The 20,181-nt window shown below is 42.3% G+C and overlaps 1 protein-coding gene across 3 annotated transcripts in view; it reads right to left on the minus strand.

The window, feature by feature from the left end:
* DLGAP1 (DLG associated protein 1) overlaps positions 1–20,181 on the minus strand; it is a 5,750,587-nt gene that overhangs the window by 257,527 nt on the left and 5,472,879 nt on the right. For all 3 annotated transcript variants that reach the window (XM_044065573.1, XM_044065572.1, XM_044065574.1), the window contains one exon: positions 12,718–13,142. In XM_044065573.1, the coding sequence (XP_043921508.1) occupies positions 12,718–13,142 (425 nt within the window). The remainder of the gene's footprint in view (positions 1–12,717; positions 13,143–20,181) is intronic.

Consider the following 20,181-nt stretch of genomic DNA (forward strand, 5'->3'; position numbering starts at 1 on the left):
GGTTTAACTAACTTATCTATGACAACTGAATGTGGAATGGTGTCAAAGACCTTGGGAAGGTTGAAATATGCAGTAAGCATGGATTTGCATTTATAGAAGGCATCTGTGACTTTTTCAAAGAAGTCAACCATGTAAAACAGACAGGATTTACCCTTTACAATACTAAACTGATTTGGGTCAAGGGATTGTATGCTACCAGTGACTGCATTTATGAGAATATTATTTTGCAGATAAGGCTTGTGAGGCCTATGGGTTTATAACTACCAGGACTAGTGGCAGGGCCTCTCTTGGGAAGGGGGATGACCACAGTTACTCTCCATACCTCAGGCACAAGGCCAGATGAGAGGATAGAGATGGGGTACAGTATGGCGGCACTTCTTCCTCTTTTGGCTCTTACAACACAGTATCTGGGCTAAAGAAAGTTTTTATTCTTGATGTTAGGACAAGAATGTCTGAGGTGGTTCTTGCTACCCTGGCATAAATGTCAGCCAGTTTATTGCCTATACTTCTGATGTTTATGTGAAATGGAGTTGTTTTTTTTAGTTTATTTCACTGCAGGGAGATGAGATAACTGGGGTGATGGACCTGTGCTGGGTACTAAGTTCTTACATGACTGTAGTATAGAAAGGTATTGCGTAGTGCAAAAGACAGCCCTGATTTTTAATTTAGACTTTATGTAGCAATTTGTATGATGCAGTTTAAGTGTTAACAGTTTTGGTTTGAAGAAGTGCATGTAAAATTACAGAGATTTGTAGAGATGAAAACGTAAGGGTTTGGTTTGTGGGGTATAATGATTGGTGCAGCAGACATGTGTATTGCTAGGGTGGGAGTCATGGTAGAAATTGATATGATTGAGGGATGAGTGAGTGAAGAAGAAGAAACAGGAAAAACCTGGTAAAAAATGGTGGGTATATATGAGCTGTTAGAATAGTACATACAGTGATGTTGTTTAGGTACATGTCAAATGTGCAGAAGTAGGAATGAGACAAGTGCATGGCTTTGTCTGGGGAGGAACAGTATGTGTATGGCTGGAATAAACACTAGTATTTGGTTTAATACTGTATTATACAAGTAATTTTAAGGGGCTTGTGTAAAAACCCGCAATGGTGGTGCTGCGGTGACGTTGTCGCCTCACAGTAAGACGCTGTCCGGTTCGATTCTCAGCTAGAGCGTCTTCTGCGTGGAGACATGCGTGAATGGGCATACCTTCGTTGAAGGTTGTGCGTTAGGGCTGGTAACTCGGCACGTAAAAATCAACTACCAAAATCAACTACCAATCATTAGCGGACCGGAGTTCCGCTGTGGCGACCCCTAACCGGGAAAAGCCGAAAGACTCAACATTTTAAGGGGCTTGTGTACTTTTGATATATCTATATAATACTGTTACCATCATTTTTATTACATTTTGTTGACTGGGTTACAGCACTGATGAAAGAAGACCAATTACAGGCTCAGCTCAGGTTGCAAAAAACATTGCAAGAACAAGCATGTGTAGCCATACAACTGCAAGACAGATTTACAGCAGGAAAATATTGAGGTTGCAAAATAATAACAGTACAAACAGTGAAAATATGTAGATATTTACATGTGAAAGTAACACAGCATGCATAGCTTCACTGAATGGTTACATCCAGGTTATAGTGTAGAAAGAGGAGGCCTAGCATTGGTCAAGAAGAATGTTTATTAAGTGGTTGAAAAGGGGATAAATAACAAGACTAAGCAGTGTGATGAAAACAAGCTAGAGTAAGTTGATACTTACTAGGGTATTCATAAAGAGTTAGACAGCGATATGGATAGAAAGTGATGGTAAGGAGACAAATTATGTACATACTTACAGAAGATGTTCCAATGTTGTCAGTAGAGAGGGAGATGTATAGTAGGGAATGAATGTCTGGGGTCTTTTATGAAGTAGTTTTATTGGTTAAGAAACATGACCTTTATTAATGTATTTGTAGTTGTAGTGATCTGTTAGACAATGTTGAATTTCAGGCCAGAAATCTGAGTAGTTAATGACATCAGAGAGTATGTGTGGAAGAGATTGACATATAGTTTTGGAGCAAGCATAGAAAAACTATTCTGAGAGCTCTGTAGCTCAGCAGAAGGTGTTTGGTGTGAGGGCCTTGAGTAGGCTTGGCTTCCGAGGTTGTAAACTGGAGATGAAGTGATGGGTTTCATTGCCAAAGGAGAAGGTGGAGTAGTTTGAAGAGAAGATAACCAAGCAGTAGTTTGGCTCTGGCTTAAACTGGTAGACAGATTGCTTTAGCAAATGCGAGGCAGTGATGTTAATTTTCACTGGGAAAATAAAGCAGCACATTTTATTTGGCAAGGTTTGTAGAATTGTTGTATTTTTTTGTTGAACTGGTAGTTAATACTTCAGTTTTGCAAGTAAAATGCCTTTTCCAAATGGCTGCTCTAGGTAGGAGAGAGCGATTTTTTGTAACCACAAGTTGATAGTTGACTTTGGTTCTGTGTTCTTGAGTGTGTTCCTCAAAGTTGAGAGACTGGTCAAGTCAGATCCCTTGATAGCTGAATGAAGGTATTACTTCTATATTGTTGTCTGTGATACTGAGTTATGACGTGATTCTTGCAAATCCCCTTGGGGTGACAAAGAGTAATGTCTTTCGGCTTTTCACAGTTAGGGGTCGCCACAGCAGAACTCCGGTCTGCTAATGATTGGCAGTGGATTTTTACGGTGCTGAGTTGCCAGCCCAATGCCCAACCTTCAAAGAAGACACACCCATTCATGCATGCACCTACCTGCATGTCTTTAAATGTCACTTGACCGTGGGGAGGACATGCAGACTCTACACAGAAGGCACTCCAGTCGAGAATCGAATGGGAAAACCTCTTGCTATTAGGCGACAATGCTAACCACTGCACCACCATGGTGACAAAGAGTATACACTTTATTTTTATGTTTAGGGTTGAGAAGTAACTTTCTCGAGATGAGCCTGTTGTTAAGATGCAGTAGGCCTGTTTCAAGTAGATTTTGTACCGCTCTATTAGTAACCATATCATCTGCATATAAGAGGAGTTAAAGGTGGGGTAAGTCAAGGGGTTGTTTATTTACAAAACTGGAAAAAAGTAGAGTGACAAGAATTTACCCTTGTGGGACACCTGAATCTGTATATGCGTTTTCTGAGACAGAGGTGCCAATTTTAATACTGAAATGTTCTGGTAGAAAGGAAGTCTTTGAGCCACTTAGAGGTTTCAAAATGGGCATAGATGTCAAGAATGGGATATTACAACTGAGTGGTGAACTATGTGAAAGGCATGGATTAAATCTATGAAGATGGTGGTCCTGTTAGGTTTTGTTTAACTATATTAGTGTGCATGTCATCAGCTACAGTCCAGACAGCTGTAAAGGTGCTCCTTCAAAACCAGTGGCCATGCTGTTTGTTGAAGGTCAGGTGAAACTTTTGCAGGTATGTGGTGAGTGTGTTGCAGATCATTTCTTTCTAGGATTATTTTCCCCAGAGTGGGAAGAATGGAGATAGGTCAGTGTAGCAACTGCCTCATGTACACAAACAACCCTCTCCTCTTACCTCCCAACACTCAGACTTGTGAGAGATGCATGCACACACACACACAAACATATAATATATATATATATATATATATATATATATATATATATATATATATATATATATATATATATATATATATATATATATATCCAAACTGGAAGCCATGCACTCTCAAGCCAAGACCAGAATAGCTGGTCAAGAGGAGAAGGGAGAAGGTCAACACCTGCACCACACCACATGCAACACTTAGCCCCCAGAACACTCACCATCACAGCTCTCACATAAAAACACAAACCACACATCCACCTTCGCAGAGGCTCTCAATAAAAATCTACCCATACAGCAGAGACCTACAAGGCAGAAATGCACTCAACCACCACAACACAGCACAGACCACAAGACACACAAGCTCACCTACACAATGTGCCCCTCAACCTAAGCCCTCAACCTAAGCCCCTAAGGCAAAACAGCTTGCCCAATACACTAATCAAAGGTGACTTGATAGTGAGACACACTGATGTCCCACTCACTAGGTGGAATAAGGAGAAGGTAACAGTCGGTGGCAGAATTCGACACATAACACACACACACTCAGGTTACTCCACAACAAGTACAAGTATGACTCACTGTCCATGTGGGTGTGAATGACCTGTGACGCACCTCCCTGGACTACATGAAAAGAGACATGGAGGAGCTCTCAGATTATGTGGCCCAGGCAAGTATGACCCTAGCCCTGAGCAGCATCCTACCATCGCCCGGAATTATACCGCAGTACAAGCAGAAAATGATTGACTTCCACAATTGGCTAAGTTTCTAGTGTCATTCTAAGGGTATTCAGTATCTGTCTGCTTGGGATGACATGATTGACAGACCTCGCTACTTTGCCAGAGATGGCCTGAATCTGTCACCCCTGGGTTTCTGGATACTGGCTAAGGCACTTGCCACCCCTATAGTGCCTTTTTTAAGCAATGTTCCAAAGACCAAATTACCACCGTAACAGCTATAAATAAATGCATTCTGAGAGTCATGTGGCTCAATGCTAGAAGTCTAAATCTCAAGATGCACTTGCTCAAAGCACTCCTCAAAATGGAGAAGATCCTGGTTTAAAGCAGCAGAAAGCACCCCTGTGCTACCAGGCTATAACTCATTCCACACCTTTCGGCCCCAGAACATGGACCGAAGCTCCAAAGGCAGTGGTGTCTCCATATTCATATAGGATATGCACACCTCCATCCTTGACCTGATTATTACTAACATGGGCAACCATTGCTCTACACCAATAGTCAATTCCTCCCTGGTTAGATCTGACCACAAACTAATCACCATGGAAATCCACATCTCACCCACACCCCCACAAAGGTAACCACCATGAAAATCTTCTCCAAAGCTGATTTTGGGCTATTAAAAACAGAGGTGGCTAATTTCACAGCACCCACGTCAATGGAAAATAGATGCATGGCTGCTGAATCATACACCAATGCACTGTACGAACACATCCATAAATGCATGGAACTGGCCATACCCAACAGAACCAAGATGCTCTCCTCCAAAAAAAGGAAGCCAATCTGTTGGTCGCCTGCCATTAATAAACTCTACAACAGAAGGAAGAGACTGTTGTAGAAAAAGATGAAGTCCCAAGAAAGGAAAAACTCCCTTATTAGCCTCAACAAAAAGTTGAGGTCCCTCATCAAAACCTCTAAAGCCAGCTATAAAGGCAGAATTGTGGCAGACACTAAAAACAACCACAAAGCCTTCTATAGTTATATCAAGAATCTCCATGGCAATACCCAGGTTTGCTCTGAGTTACTGCACAATGGTTCCTCCTATACTGAGCCAACAGATATTGCCAACATACTGGCCGACAGATTCAGTGCCAACTTTACCCATCCCCCCAAAGGACCAATCACAATACCAGAGGAATGCCAGGCACCAAGCATTACTGCAGCACAGGTTAAAGCTGCATTGCCCAAGGCTAAGAATACAGCTTCATGGGACCCAACAATATCCCTAGATGTATTCTACATGAACTACAAAGTGAACTTACACCACATCTGTGTGTCCTGTTCAATCACAGCCTCACCTCAGGCTTTGTCCCTACCGAATGGCGCATTGCTACAGTCATCCCTCTCCATAAAGGGGGAGCGACTACAAACCCTGGGAATTATCGCCCCATTAGCCTGATGAGTCTGATATGTAAGGCTATGGAGCACATCATCATGGACCTAATTAACAAGGATATAGGGAATCTTCAAATTCTAGATGCCACTCAATTTGGTTTTGTGAAAGGTAGATCATGCCTGCTCAACCTGGTTGACTTCTTTGAGTCAGTCACCAGAGCTGTGGATGAGGGCAAGGCAGTTCATACAGCCTACCTCGATCTGGCCAAGGCCTTTGATACCATTCCACACTCAGGAATTATTGATAAACTCACCAAACTAGGCATCAACCCCTACATCACTAGGTGGGTTGCAAAGTGGCTCACAGATCGACCCCACAGTGTGAAAGTAGTGGACTCCAAGTCAGACTGCCGACTAGTCACAAGTGGAGTCCCACAGGGATCGGTCCTGGGTCCTCTCCTGGTTGGTATCTACTTCTCAGGAATCCAGGCCAACATAGAGGGACTCTGGCTGACCAAGTATACAGATGATTGCAAGCTGACAGCCATTATTAATTCCCCAAGTGATGTAGACATCCTACAGAAAGACCTCATTGAGACCAATGACTGGTGTCAAAACCATGGCCTTATGCTTAATGCCAAAAAATGCGTCATCATCCCCTTTGTGAAAAACTCAGTTCCCACTAATTACCACGTCGATGGGAGCCCACTGAACACTGAAGGCATTATAAGAGATCTAGGGACATAGGTTGACAGTAACCTCTTCTTCAACCATCACACTGCCACTGTGGTCAGAAAATCCTTCTATGTGGCACATCTCATTAACAAGGGTTTTGCATCCAGGAAAAAAGAGGTAATCATCTCTCTCTACTCTTCTCTCATTAGGCCAATCATCGAGTATAATGCCCCATTTGGCATGTACCTCACTAGACACATGCAACAGCTGGAAAGGCCACAAAAGTACCTCACAAAGAGGATCTTAGGCCTTAAACACATGTTGTACATGGACAGACTCAAAAAAACTCCAGCTATTCTTTGTCTCATATCGTCTACTAAGAGGCAAGAGCCATGTCTGACCCAGCTCTGTTAGAAATGCTACATCTAAAGAAATCCCAATCCCTCCACACCACACGCTCCAGAGACCTCAACCTCATTATCACAATCAACAGAATATGCTGGAGGGATTGATTCATAACTCAGAGACAGCCCATGCTCTGGAATAGACTTCACATACATGTCAAGCAGAGCACCTCACTGGCCCTCTTCAAGAGAAATCTTGATGAGTGGATGGGAAATAGAAAGTACACCCCAGGGATCACTCCAATGGCTCTACTTGATAGAGGCACTGGGGACTAACGTCGGGCATCTTGATGCCAGGGCACTTCTATGGGATAGGGCTGTAAAGGTTCCAGGGCCATTAGCCTAGTACACACCTATGAACCTATGACATGGACATGGCTAACTGAAATATTCTGGATTCCTTGGGCACAGGTCTAACAAAGGCTGACTTCTAAACTGTAGGCATGGTGTTAATAGTGAGGCTAAGCTATAAGTGTGTTTTAGTGATGTGACTGTAGTTTCTGTAATGATAGAAAATGTAAGGGTTTGTCAGGACTAGCGGGAGAGCCCAGTGGGACTTTATTTATTTAACATTTGTTTACCGGGAAAGTCCGACTTGGAATGAAGCCAATTTTCAGTGGAGGCCCAGGGAGAAACACTCCTGACGTATGTCTTTATAAAGTGGGAGAAAACTGGAGCACCTGGAGGAAACTCACACTAACGCAGGGAGGACATGCAAACTCCGCACAGAAGGCACTCCAGCCGAGAACCGAACCAGAGAACCTCTTGCTGTGAGGCGACAATGCTACTGCTGCACCACTGTGCCTTGTTCAAGTAAAGGCATAATGTGCTTAGCTGTAATTTTGTGAAGGAGAATGGGGTAAGGCATTGGGGGGGGGATCAAAGTTTGTGACTGTGGAAGTGGGAATGAAGGGGGTGGCTTGGAGGTTAAAAATTCTAATACACCCCCCCCCCCCTCCATGTTAGTAGACCAAATCAGTCTTTGCACATGCAAAATGCAAATCAAAACTGAGTGGAAAGAAGAAAAAAGAAAGAAAAACAGCAAATAAGTGAGTGCTGCATCCATGTTGGAGAGAAGCACAAACTTTGCTAAAGCAATGCTCCTCCTGTGTTTCACTGACACACCATGAGGTCAGCTCAGGGTGAAAAGGATATTCTATTGGATGTGTCAGAGAAGTGCAATTTAATCATGTACCTCTCTGACAGTGTGCACAGAGGCACAAAATAGAAATCAAGGAAGTTTGCCACTGTGCAAACTGGGCAGATGGAGTGCAAACTCTGAGATAGTCTAGCTGGCTGAAGGCAAGGAATTATAAGAAAAATGGGGCAGTAGAAACAGCTAATTTGGGAGCTTTTGCCATTTGAGTGCTTTTCTCAGCACTACAGAACCTTATTTTTTCTTAACTTTGGCAATGTGTCCCATACGCCTGCAAGATGTAATCACTACCAGTCACATGGTATTACCTCAGCAGGGTCAGATGGAGCTGCAGCACTGTCTTTAGCTAGTTGGAGACCAATTCAGCACAGCATAAACTTTCACTTGTTTAATTCCATTTATGCTATACCTATTCTTTTGCAAAAGTGTAAAGTAATGCCATTTCTTTTTCAGTGATGTGTATTGCATTTTAATGCCAAACATTTTTCTAATAATGTTGTTAATCTCTCTATACAACTATTCCATTTTGTCATTCATAACAGGCTAAAAAAATATATTTTTTCTTTTTATACCATAAAGCCTGGCCTAAGGCAGGAATTGGTCATTTCTGATCAATGCTCTACCAGAAAAAACATAAATAACATTAAAAACAAAAACAAATGCATACTGGGTGCTCCGGTATCCATCTGTATTGCCACAGCAACTACTGGGTGTCAAAAAGTGGTGAAAATGGGTTGTAGCAGAATGGGAGCCGATGAGTGAAGGGATTTGACATCCATCGCCACAATGTACTATAGACAACCCACAAGCAAAGGGAAGAATACTCTATGTGAAACAGCTTCGAGATAGCTGAATGCAAGGTCAGGAGCTAGGCCAGTGCATGCAATGCTACCTTTAAGATACATGCAGTGGGCTTAGGAAACTGGAAGAGCCAGGCAGGGAGGATGGGAGTCAGTGGCCGATGCCAACTCAATCCACTGTGGGGGTGGAGGGCAAGGGTTGTAGTTAAGACTTGTACTATTGACCACATTCAACAAGCCAAGGTACTATAACAGGATGCTTATCATTGGGTCAGAGTGTCTATATGTTATGAGTAGTGTCTGGAGGTGCACATGAGAAGACACACTCTTCCAGACTGCAGCTTAGGTGCAGCCACTGGTTTTCACAGCGGATGGGTGAGGACGATGTGTGGAGTATAATGAGACTTACATGTTCAATACTTCCTGACCTCTAACTCTTACCTCTGAGGGCAATGAATGGGCCAATAGGACTCTCACTGTGGTCAGGAAACAAATGGGCTCAGCTCTCACTCCTCAACAGAGTAACAAACAGGTCAGCAGGAAGAAGAACCACTCTGCAAACTGTAAAAAGAAAAAAAAAATGTGCAGCAGACTCAAAGCAGGCAAAGGCTGGAGATGGGGATGGGTGTGTTCTTTGTAGGTGGGAATAAAGAAGTATCCCCAGAATTCATTAACGCCTACACTAAGTGTACGCTAAGTGTACACCATTCTAATTGAACAGACAACACAAGCATAACTCACACCTTCTTCCTCCTAATTTTAGTTTCCCTACTGATTTTCTTGCAGCTTTAAATACTGAGGGAGATTCATAAAGGTTACCACAAAGTGCAATCAGCAGGTACAAGTAGTGTAATCTTTCAGAGAGACTAGAAAGCATAAAAAATGTGGTTGAGATTTTCCTGAATACAGATCGTGTATACTTAGTGTGGGTGCTACTAAATCTGGCCTTATATTAAGAGTAGATTTGCATGCATGTGTATGAAAAGGACCTGGGAGAAGGCATGAACCTTACTAGGAGGGGCAGGCAGGTAAAAGGTTTATCAAATAGACTGAAAATCCACATATACTGTTAGTAGGTACGTTTGCAAAGTCAAATTGTTATAGATGTCCAAGAGACATTATCCAGAAACCCCACTAAATGAACAAAGTGTAGCTTCAATATTACTTTACAATAAAACGTTAATTATGTAGAGGTCAGGTACAAAAGTTTGGAACTCATCATTATATACATTAGTCACTTTAAAACACACTAAAATATAATAAGGCATAAGATTAGCAAGTCAGTCACCAGGGAATTCGATTATCTAAAGGTGAGAAAATAAAAATCTGTGATATTAATAATAACCTCGATACCCTTCTTCTCCCACCTCTTGCCATGCTGTTTAATTTCTGACAAGTAGTAAACATTTTCATAGTTTATCTTATAAAATCATCACTAAGGAATGTGCAGAAAGTTTTAAAATTCATTCGCTTTTCTGGTATGAGGCCTTTGTTCCTACCTTTCTTTTTATGTCTAGAAAAATGCTATTTTTAAACCCTCTGTTATGCTGTCTTCCTTTTTTCTGTTTAACATTTCCTTCTTCTATGCAAGACTGCCTTGAAAATGGGCATATTTTCGAAGGGGCATTTACCCCTCTCTATTGAGTTCAGAAATACCTTTGCTCCTCTCGTGTCTAATACGCTGCAGTTTCAAAATGTCTATCAGAGTTCTTTTATTATATACATCTGTTTTGCAGTCCTCTCTCACCCAATTTAATGCTCAGCTCAGGGTCTGATACAATTTGTCCACGGTGGCTCTCTAAGCTTTTCATACTCTTAAGAAATAGTGTGCGTATGTTATTGGGGGTCCTTCAGTTTGCTTAGGAGATAGCTAATAAAGGCAGCACAGAGTCATAAATGCAGATTTTGAAACAGGGTCAGTTTGTTCTTGATAATAAAACAAGGCAAACAGGCCAAAGTTTCTAGGGTCCTTTGAAGTTTTACACAATGTCTTATCACTGTGACTGTTGCTATGGTTACAGCACCATCAGAAAACTTCTGCAACTTGAGCAAATCTCTACTAACATTTTCAAACAGTACAACAACAACAACTCTGCTATGTTCACAATGCTGGAATTTAAGCTACAGCACTTCATCTTCTGAGTAGCACTGGATGAAAATACTGTCTAAATGAAAAAAAACAATAGTAGGTGTCCTGCTTTCTGAACACCAGAATACATGCACCTTACACCTGTATATAGCATATTTAGGCAAAAAATAAGGCAAAGTCATAGAGTACACATAGCATTAGTTGCAAGCCACTGCAATTTACCAAAGGATTGATTTCTGCACTTTAGAAAGCAGAGAGGTGGAATAGCTATTAGCTGTAATAAGAACATGGAAGAGCTGTAAGAAACATATAGACCCTGCATTGTAGCTGAAGCAGCTGTAAAATTTCATCATACAACTTATCCACACTTGGTCTGAACACACCCTGATAGTGTCACAGTTTACAACTAGACAGACAAGTGGTTCCAAGCATCAACTTCCCTTTGTGTAAAAGAATTGTTAGTCTTATTGTAGAAATAATTTCTGAACTCCCTGAGTAAGATGTAAGATGCAAGAACTTACCAGAGGTATGAGCAGCAATAAGTTAAACTGCACTGCACAGACAGGTACGATATCATTTTTAAAAATGATTACACCATATTATTTCTGTCTGCTGTATTCATTTTCCTTCATTTTATTTTTTAGGCGTCATCAGTCACCGTTTTCTGATAGCCATGAGATATTTCACATGGCACATGTGAAGCTGAATCCAAGAAGCAGTGTAGAGAACAGAGAACTTATCAAGCAATTCAGCTTAAATCCAATCACAGTCCCTGCTTCTTTGAAGTGACCCAGCAGAAATGAGCTCTTCAATTTCAAACAATGTGTAGAAGCCAGATCCCATCATGAATGACAGTCCTAGACACTCCTTGAAAAGACCATTTTACATAAATAAATATAGTTTGTGTCACTTGAAATTTCATATGAAAGCATTTTTAGCTCTTACTGCAAACTGTAATGAAAAAGAAACAATGCAATCCAGTAGGTAAAAACAAAAGGCCCTTCTCCGACATAGTTCCAGGATGTTAACTTCTGAGCTACCAGGCAGCCACATTTCGTTTTATTATGGTAATTGGGATGCCCCATTAGAGCATCTAGGTTGCTTTTAAAGGGAAGATTATGTTGTAAAGTGAAGATAACCTAATTTGCGGCTATAAAGTATGCAAGTAGAACTTGATAGGATTAAAAGTCAAGGATGCCGGCTTGTAGGCCATTACATTAAGCAAGTGGGATTTGATGAGACTGTAAACAGCCCCACACATAAAGCACAGGATACAGTCTCCTTTTTCTTATGGGTCTTGAAGACTTTTTTTGGCACTATCTTCCTGACAGTGCAACACAGAGGTAATAAATTATAAAATAAAATAAATAATCTAATGACCAAAAACTGTACCTTGATTCTGATGTGTCAGATCAGTGGCAGAGCACAGAAGTGTAGTAATACAGGGGCCTGGAGTCAATCCACATGTTGTATTATTTCTTTTTTCATTACTGACAATCTGTAGCTTTAATACTTAAACAAAAGTAAAAACAAGATTGTGGCAGGGTAAAAATCCCTGAAAAGTAAAAAGTTCAAGTCTTTTTCAATCTCTTGCCTTATGTTCAAAGGGAGTAAACACACACTGCAGTAGACACCTTTGCTATAATGCCTGAAAAACTGAAGAAAAAGTGCACCATGGAATATTTGTACAATTCTCCGCATATGTTATCTGCATTCCACTTTGCTTGGATTAGAACTCAGTTATACCATTTGAACTCTGAACATCTGGTTCAACAAGTGTGGGTATTACAATCATTATTTTAATCTGTATCACTGTGCACAGAGTAGAATTTTACAGTACTCACTGTTTTTTATCCTGGGTGTGTCAAGCATGACTAATAATGGGGGAGGGGGTTGACAGAAACATTTGCTTTTTGATGGAGAATAAAGTTGTTACTTCTACTCACTGTCTTCAGGCAGGTCATTTTTCCGTCCTTCTCTCTCCATCTGTTGACACCATCCATCCATTCTGTCCCTTTCTGCCTGTAACAGCTTCAGAAACCAGTATCCATCTCGCTGACAGACTGACCTCTGACCTGCTTCAAGAGGGTCTTCTGTTACAGAATCTATCCAGGGGTCAGGGGGAGGTAAAATGGAAGGGTCAAATTCTGTGTTAAAGTCATCATCCATCACACAAGCATGATAGTAGTTTCCTGATCCTTGAATGCTGACTGTGGAGGTACTTGCATCGCGGGAGAATTGCCTCACCATGGGCATGTGGCCAGGTCCATCCTGCTCATGAGACTCCACTACAATTTCTATTGTATCACGTGGGTCTAAATCAGCCTGTACTCCTGCTGTCACACTATTTGAGCGTAGAAATCTGCGGAAACTAGAAAAAAAAAGAAACAAGACAGACAATTAACATCTGGAAAGCTATAAGAAAGTTTAATGTGCAGCTATTTAATTTATCCACCTGCATAAGATCTTTTAGTTCCTCAACAGCCCTAGTTCATGCCATTTGGGTCTATGTCAGATAAACAAAAATGCAATCTCTCAAACGCTCATATGAGCGAATAATCATAACACTGAAATTTGTATTGTGGGGGGCTACACCCCCCACTAAATATATATTCCTACTCTGAGGTCGCACCACAGTGAGGAAAGGGTAAATATCCCACTCTTCACTGTACTGCAATCCCAAAATACCACTTAGGTTCATAGGTTCATGGGTTCATACTAGGCTATCTGCCCTAGGCCATTTATAAGCCTAGCCAGAATGTGTTTGGCTTTCGCCACCCATTTTAAATTTATTTTGCTATGCCCTTTTTCGAGATTAGTATACTGTGCCTCTGTCTAAGAGTAACACAGAAGTGATACCCGGGGTAAACCTACGATCTCCCATCCACTCATCAAGATTCCTCTTGAAGAGAGTCAATGAGGGACTCTGCCTCACCTGGACTGTGATTTTATTCCAGAGTGAAGGGAGCCTCTGGGTTATGAATCTGTCCCTCCAGCATGTCCTATTTATTTCAGTGCTGAGGTTCAAGTCTCTTGAGCGCGTAGCTCGATGGGATTTGGATTTTCTGAGGTGCAGCATGTCCATTAATTCCGGGTTGGACATGGCTTTATACGTCAGGCACAGATCGCCTCTGAACAGGTGGTATGCCACTGAGTAGAGCTGGAGTTTCTTTAACTGGGCAGCATATGGCATCTGTTTGAGCCCTTTGATCCTCTTGGTGAGGTACTTTTGGGGTCTTTCCAGTTGCTGCAGGTGTCTGGTAAGGTACATCCCAAAAGGGGCACTGAACTCAATTATGGGCCTGATGAGGGATGAGCAAAGAGGCATGATGACCTCCCCTGATCTAGATGTGAATCCCTTCATGATTAGGTGGGCTATATAAAATGTTTTTCTAACCACTTTGGCCACGTGGTTGTCAAATGAGAGATTGCTATCAACTTGGGTCCCCAGGTCTCTAATTACTTCTTCTGTACTTAATGGATTACCACCTATGTGGTAATTTGTGAGCACTTTGTTTTTGCCAAAGGGGATGACTATATACTTTTTGGCATTTAGCTTGAGGCCATGGCTCTGGCACCAGTTGTCTGTTTCTATGAGGCCCTTTTGGAGGATGCTTGTGTCGGCTGGAGAGTTGATTATGGTACCCAGTTTGCAGTCATCTGCGAACTTGGTCAGCCACAGTCCTTCCGTGTTGGCCTGTACCTCCGAGAAATATATACCAAACAAGAGAGGTCCCAGGACTGAGCCTTGTGGGACACCACTTGTAACTGGTTTGGAGTCTGACATGGCTCCAGCAATTCTAAACATGTGGATTCTGTCCTTGAGCCAGTTTGCAATCCATCTAGTGACATAGGGGTTTATATTTAAGCTGGTGAGCTTATCTATAATGCCAGAGTGGGGTATTGTATTGAAGGCTTTTGCGAGGTCCAGGTAGGCTGTGTGGACCACCTTCCCCTCGTCAATGGCCTTGGTGACTGTTTCAAATAAATCAACCAGTTTTAAGAGGCAGGATCTGCCCTTAACAAAGCCAAACTGGGTAGGATCCAGTGTCTGTAGGTCCCCAATATCTTTATTTATGAGGTCCATGATGATCCTTTCCATAGCTTTGCAGACCAAGCTAGTCAGGCTTATGGGGCAATAGTTTCCAGGATCCATTGAGGCACCACCTTTATGGAGAGGGACCACTGTTGCTGTACGCCACTCTTTGGGCAAATATCCTGTAGTAAGGCTGAGATTGAACACTAGTTTTATGTTTGGGTTTAGCTCTTCTTGGAGTTCATGTAGGACGCAGCCCGGGACACCGTCTGGTCCCATTGATGCTGTGTTTTTTGCTTTGGAGAGGGCGGCTCTTACCTGAGCATCTGAGATGTCAGGGGGGCAGCACTCTGCTGGGATAGATATTTGCCCTTTTGGTGGGGAGTGGGGGGGGGGGAGTTTGTGCTGAACCTGTCAGCTAGGATGTTGGCAATGTCTGTGGGTTTGGTGTATTTTTTGTCATTTTGGACTAATTCTGAGTATATCTGGGAATTACTACCCAGGTTCCTAACATAACTAAAGAAAACCTTGTGATTATCCTTAGTGTCCTGTGCAATTTTTCTCTCAAACCTGGCCTTAGACAATTTTATGAGTGCCCGTAGTTTTTTGCTAATACTGATCAGTGATGCCTTCCCTTTTTGGGATTTTGCTCTATCATTTAGTAGCTTCCTTCTTCTATTGTATAGTTTGTTTATGGCTGGGGTCCACCAGACAGGATGTCTGCCTTTGGAGGATTGGGTCTTGGTTTTATTTGGGATCGCATGATCCATGCATTCCTGAAGGTGTTCATAGAATGCGTTTATAAAGGATTCTGCGGTCTGGGCCGTATTTTCCACAGGCCCGGGGGCTTTGAAGGATTCCACCTCAGTTTTGAGGAGTGTGAAATTTGCTTTAGAGAAGTTTTTCACTGTGGTTTTCTGGACAGGGGGTGGGGTCGGGATGTGAATATCCAGTGAGATTAGTTTATGGTCTGATCTTACCAGTGAGGGATACACTTCTGGTCTGGAGCATAGAGTCCCCATGTTGGTGATGATCAGGTCCAGTATGTTTTCCCCTCTTGTGGGAGTGGTAACAAGTTGTTCCATAGCATTTGAGTTTATAAATTCTAGGAACCTTTGGGCTAGGGTGTTGGAGCTAGAGTAATGCTCCCAGTCTATGTTTGGGTAGTTGAAGTCGCCCAATATAATGGTGTTTGGAGAGACCTTCATATTTTCCAGTGTTCTCAGGAAGGCCGAGTGGGGTTCCTGGGTTTGGGAGGGTGGTCTGTAGCAGGCTATGAACTGGAAGGCAGTTTTACCCACTGTTAGTTGCACATGGATAGTCTCTGATGCTTCGTGCTTTGCCACCAACCTGGAGGTGTGGGTATCTTTGATGAATATCTATACTCCCCCTCCTTTTGTGGTTTGGTCCAAGTTTTGGGGCCGAAAAGCATGGTATGAGGTATAACCTGGTAGTGCTGGGGTGCTCTCGGGTGCCCTGAACCAGGTTTCTGTTACTGCACAGATATTGATGTTCTCCATGCTAAGGAGAGTTTCGAGTGCGTGCATCTTGAGGTTTAGACTTCTGGCGTTGAGTTGCATTACTCTTAGTTTCTTATCCCTTGTGATACCTATGGAGGTGGGTTTGTCTTTTGAGCCTTGCCTAAAAAAGGCACTATGGGGGTAGCAAGAGCCTTTGCCAATATCCGAAAGCCCAGGGGTGACAGGTGCAAGCTGTCCCTAGCGAAGCATCGTGGCTTGTCGAGCATATCATCCCAAGCTGACAGGCATTGGATCCCCTTTGAATGACACCAGTACTTAAGCCAATTGTTAAAATTGATCATCTTGTCTTCATATTGTGGCATCATTCTTGGTGAGGGTAAGATGCTACTCAAGGTCAGGGTCATACCGGCCTGGGCTACATGCTCAGAGAGCTCCTGTATGTCTCTTTTCATGTAGTCCAGGGAGGTACGTCTCAGGTCATTCACACCAGCATGGACAATGACTGAGTCATATTTGTACTTGCCTTGGAGTGACCTGAGTGCTTGTGTTATGTGGTGGATCCTAGCACCCGACAGACTGCTCACCATGACCCTCTCCTTGTTCAGCCTGGTGAGTGGGACATCAGTGTGCCTGACGATAGAGTCACCTATTACAAGTGTATCAGGTGTGTTGTTTAGTCTTAAGGGCTGTGACTGTTCGGCACACTGGCTTTGTCAGATATGTGTTGCACGTGTTTTGCTTTGGGGTAGCGGTTGCTTGGGTGTCTGCTTTGGAGGTCTCTGCTGCTTAGGCAGATCTTTATTTAGAGCCTCCAGTATGTTTTGTGTGATTATGTGTTTGGTTTGCTGTCGTGGTAGGTCTATGTGAGACTGGAATTGTAGTGAGTGTGGTTTCCTTCTCCTCCTGACTGGTTATGCCAGTACTGAGTTGAGAGAGCTTAGCCTCCAGTTTGGCTATATGGTTGCATCTCTCACATGTGTTGGAATTTGTTGGGAGGAGGAGAGGGTTGTCTGTGTACATGAGGCAGTTGTAACATTGCCTCAAGATTCCCAGATTCACCAGCTGGACCGGAGAGGAGATTGACAACTGACCTTTGGACATGCTAGAATAATATTGGGAATTCCTTTATAATTGAAAACAAGGGCCAGTGGGGAGTGAGGGTGTAGTGCTTTTAATTTTTAGTGCTGACTTGTATAATTGCTTTAGTGAGCAAGTGCCAGGTAACTTAAGTGCAATGCGTTACAGGTAACTTAAATGCAAAAACGACAAACAGTAACTTTCTTTCAAGTGAAACAAGGAAATAAGTACAGTAAGCAATGCAGATATCACTAGTGATCCACAGAAGCTCTGAGAAGCCACGTATTAGGTGGAATTAGCGTTCCAGGGAAATAACAAGCAAACAAACAACAAGCATATAAACAAAGCTAGATTCAGCAGGCCTGGATCTAGTCTATGCTACAGCAAACAAGGTGTACCAATTTCAGTAAGATACATTTCAAATATTCAGGCACTATAAACCTTTAACCAAAAATTCCCAGCTCAGAAGGGCAGATTCCAGCCACTTCTCCCACAAGAGTGCAGACCACAAACCTTCTTAATGTAAAATAACTGGCCTGAAGCCCAAGTGCTTAAACCAGAACTAATACACTTTAAGAATAACAGACACTGGGCTCTCAATCAGCAGTTCCCAACTTAGAAGGATGAAAGCTACCTGTCCTGCCACCACAGTGCATGCCACAAACATTCCTAATGTAAAACAACTGGTCTGAAGCCCAAGTGCTTAATCCAAAAGACTTAGAATGATAGCTACACTTTAATCAAGTTACTACCAAGCAGTAATAAATACAATTGAATACTTTAGAGAATGTCTGGATTAGTGCTCAAGCTACACAAACAAAGTTAGATCCAGCAGGCCTGGATCCAGTCTATGCCACAGCAAATAAGGCGCACCAACTTCAGTAAGAAGCAGTTCAGATATGCATGCACTATAAGCCTTTAACCAGAAATTCCCAGCTCAGAAGGGCAGAGTCCAGCCTCTCCTCCCACAAGAGTGCAGACCACGAACCCTCTTAATGTAAAATTACTGGCCTGAAAGCCCAAGTGCTTAAACCAGAATTAATACACTTTTAGAATAACAGACACTGAGTCCTCAGTCAGCAGTTCCCAACCTAGAAGGATGTAAGCTACCTGTTCTGCCACTACAGTGCAGACCACAAACCCTCTCAGTGCAAAACAACTGGTCCGAAGCCCAAGTGTTTAAACCAAAAGGCTTAGAATGAGTTACACCAAGCAGTAATAAATACAACTGAGTACTTTTAAGATGATGCAAAAGTGAAATAAAGTAGGTAGAAACACAAGTACAGTAAAAGCAGATGAATTTTTTTTTTTTCTGAACAAGTGCTGAGATCAAAGAAACAGATTTGAGTGCTGAAACTAGAAAACTGGCTAGTTATAAGAAAAAAAAAACTAAGCTAGAAGGCTTCCCTCCAACACAGAAGGGCTTGGGGGCTCAAAAGCCTACAAATAGTCTATAACACTTAACAGGAAAGGCAAGAAACAAGCTTAAATTTTTTTTTTTTCTGTTTCCCAGATGCTCTCTTTGTACACAGTAGGAGTGCCTGAAATCAGAATATGATCTCACTGCACTCAGTTGAGTAAGCAAATGAGATGGGCCCAGAAGGAGTATCCAATGTTATGATTATTCGCTCAAATGAGTGTTCGAGAGATTGCGTTTTCGTTTATCTAAAGTAGACCCTGCCATTTCTAGTTAGAGTCAAGGTGAGAAATAGGAGCTTCCAAACCATTTTGTGCACCATTTTGTATATTTTAGAGGGAAATAAGAGAATGGTGATGGTAATAGATTCAGTTTATGCTCACTTCAGGTGAGAACTACAAGAACATTCACTAGGAAAATGAAAGCTCATTAATGCAGACATGCTTTTAAGAAAAGAAAACACAGTATAAATGTAACACAAAATTAATACAAATATATCTGTAACTCGTGAAAAGTGCAGGTATGCTCTGCAAATATATGAGTATACAGGTGTGAAACTGAGGCATGAATAAAGTACAGTTTTGTACCTACCATAAATGTAGATGTTCGAGTGTATACACTGCTGCAGTCATTACACTTGGGTTATCCTGCCATCAGGCGGTTCCCCAGTCGGCCCGAGTTCCAAAGTCTTGGTCCGGCATCGGTTGCTGTCGCTTCTTCCCTGACGTCAGTGTGACAGGGGTAGATAAGATGCAGCTGATGCCATTTTCTTCAGTTTTTCTTGCCCCAGATATCAGGTGCCCCCAAAAAGGTAGGCAATTCAAATTACTAATAAAACATACATAAGAAAAGCAATCAACAACTTTCAGTTACCAGCAAATACTCCCCATAGGTAGTAAAGGGTAGAAGGCATAGGTACGTACCAGCAAGTAAGAGGGGAAGGAGGGAGGGTAACCTGGTCTGCAGCAGTGTTTACACTCGAACATCTACATTTATGGTAGGTACAAAACTGTACTATGTTCATCGTGTTACACTGCTGCAGTCTTTACACTTGGGTAGAATCCCAAAGCTGAGGTAGGGTGGCTGGTTCTACAAGGCATTAGGGGTGGCTATAAGGCCCCACAGCACTGCAGTGGCAAAGCCAGCTCTGGATTTAGAGTATAGAGGCAGATAGTAATGCTTGGTGAAGGTATGTACAGAACTCCAAGTTGCTGCTTCCAAAATGTCATTGGTAGGTATTCCTCTGAGGTAGGCAGTTGAAGTGGCTGTTGGCCTGGTGGAGTGAGATCTAATGCTGTTAGGTACAGGTTTCCCATGGTGTATATAGCAGAAACGTATACAGTGTCCTATCCATTTTGAAATAGTCTGTTTTGAAATGGCTTTTCCCTGTGCTCCTGCA

Source organism: Protopterus annectens, chromosome 3.part0 (genome assembly GCF_019279795.1).
Source record: "Protopterus annectens isolate FY-2018-M chromosome 3.part0, PAN1.0, whole genome shotgun sequence".
Taxonomy (NCBI): domain Eukaryota; kingdom Metazoa; phylum Chordata; order Ceratodontiformes; family Protopteridae; genus Protopterus; species Protopterus annectens.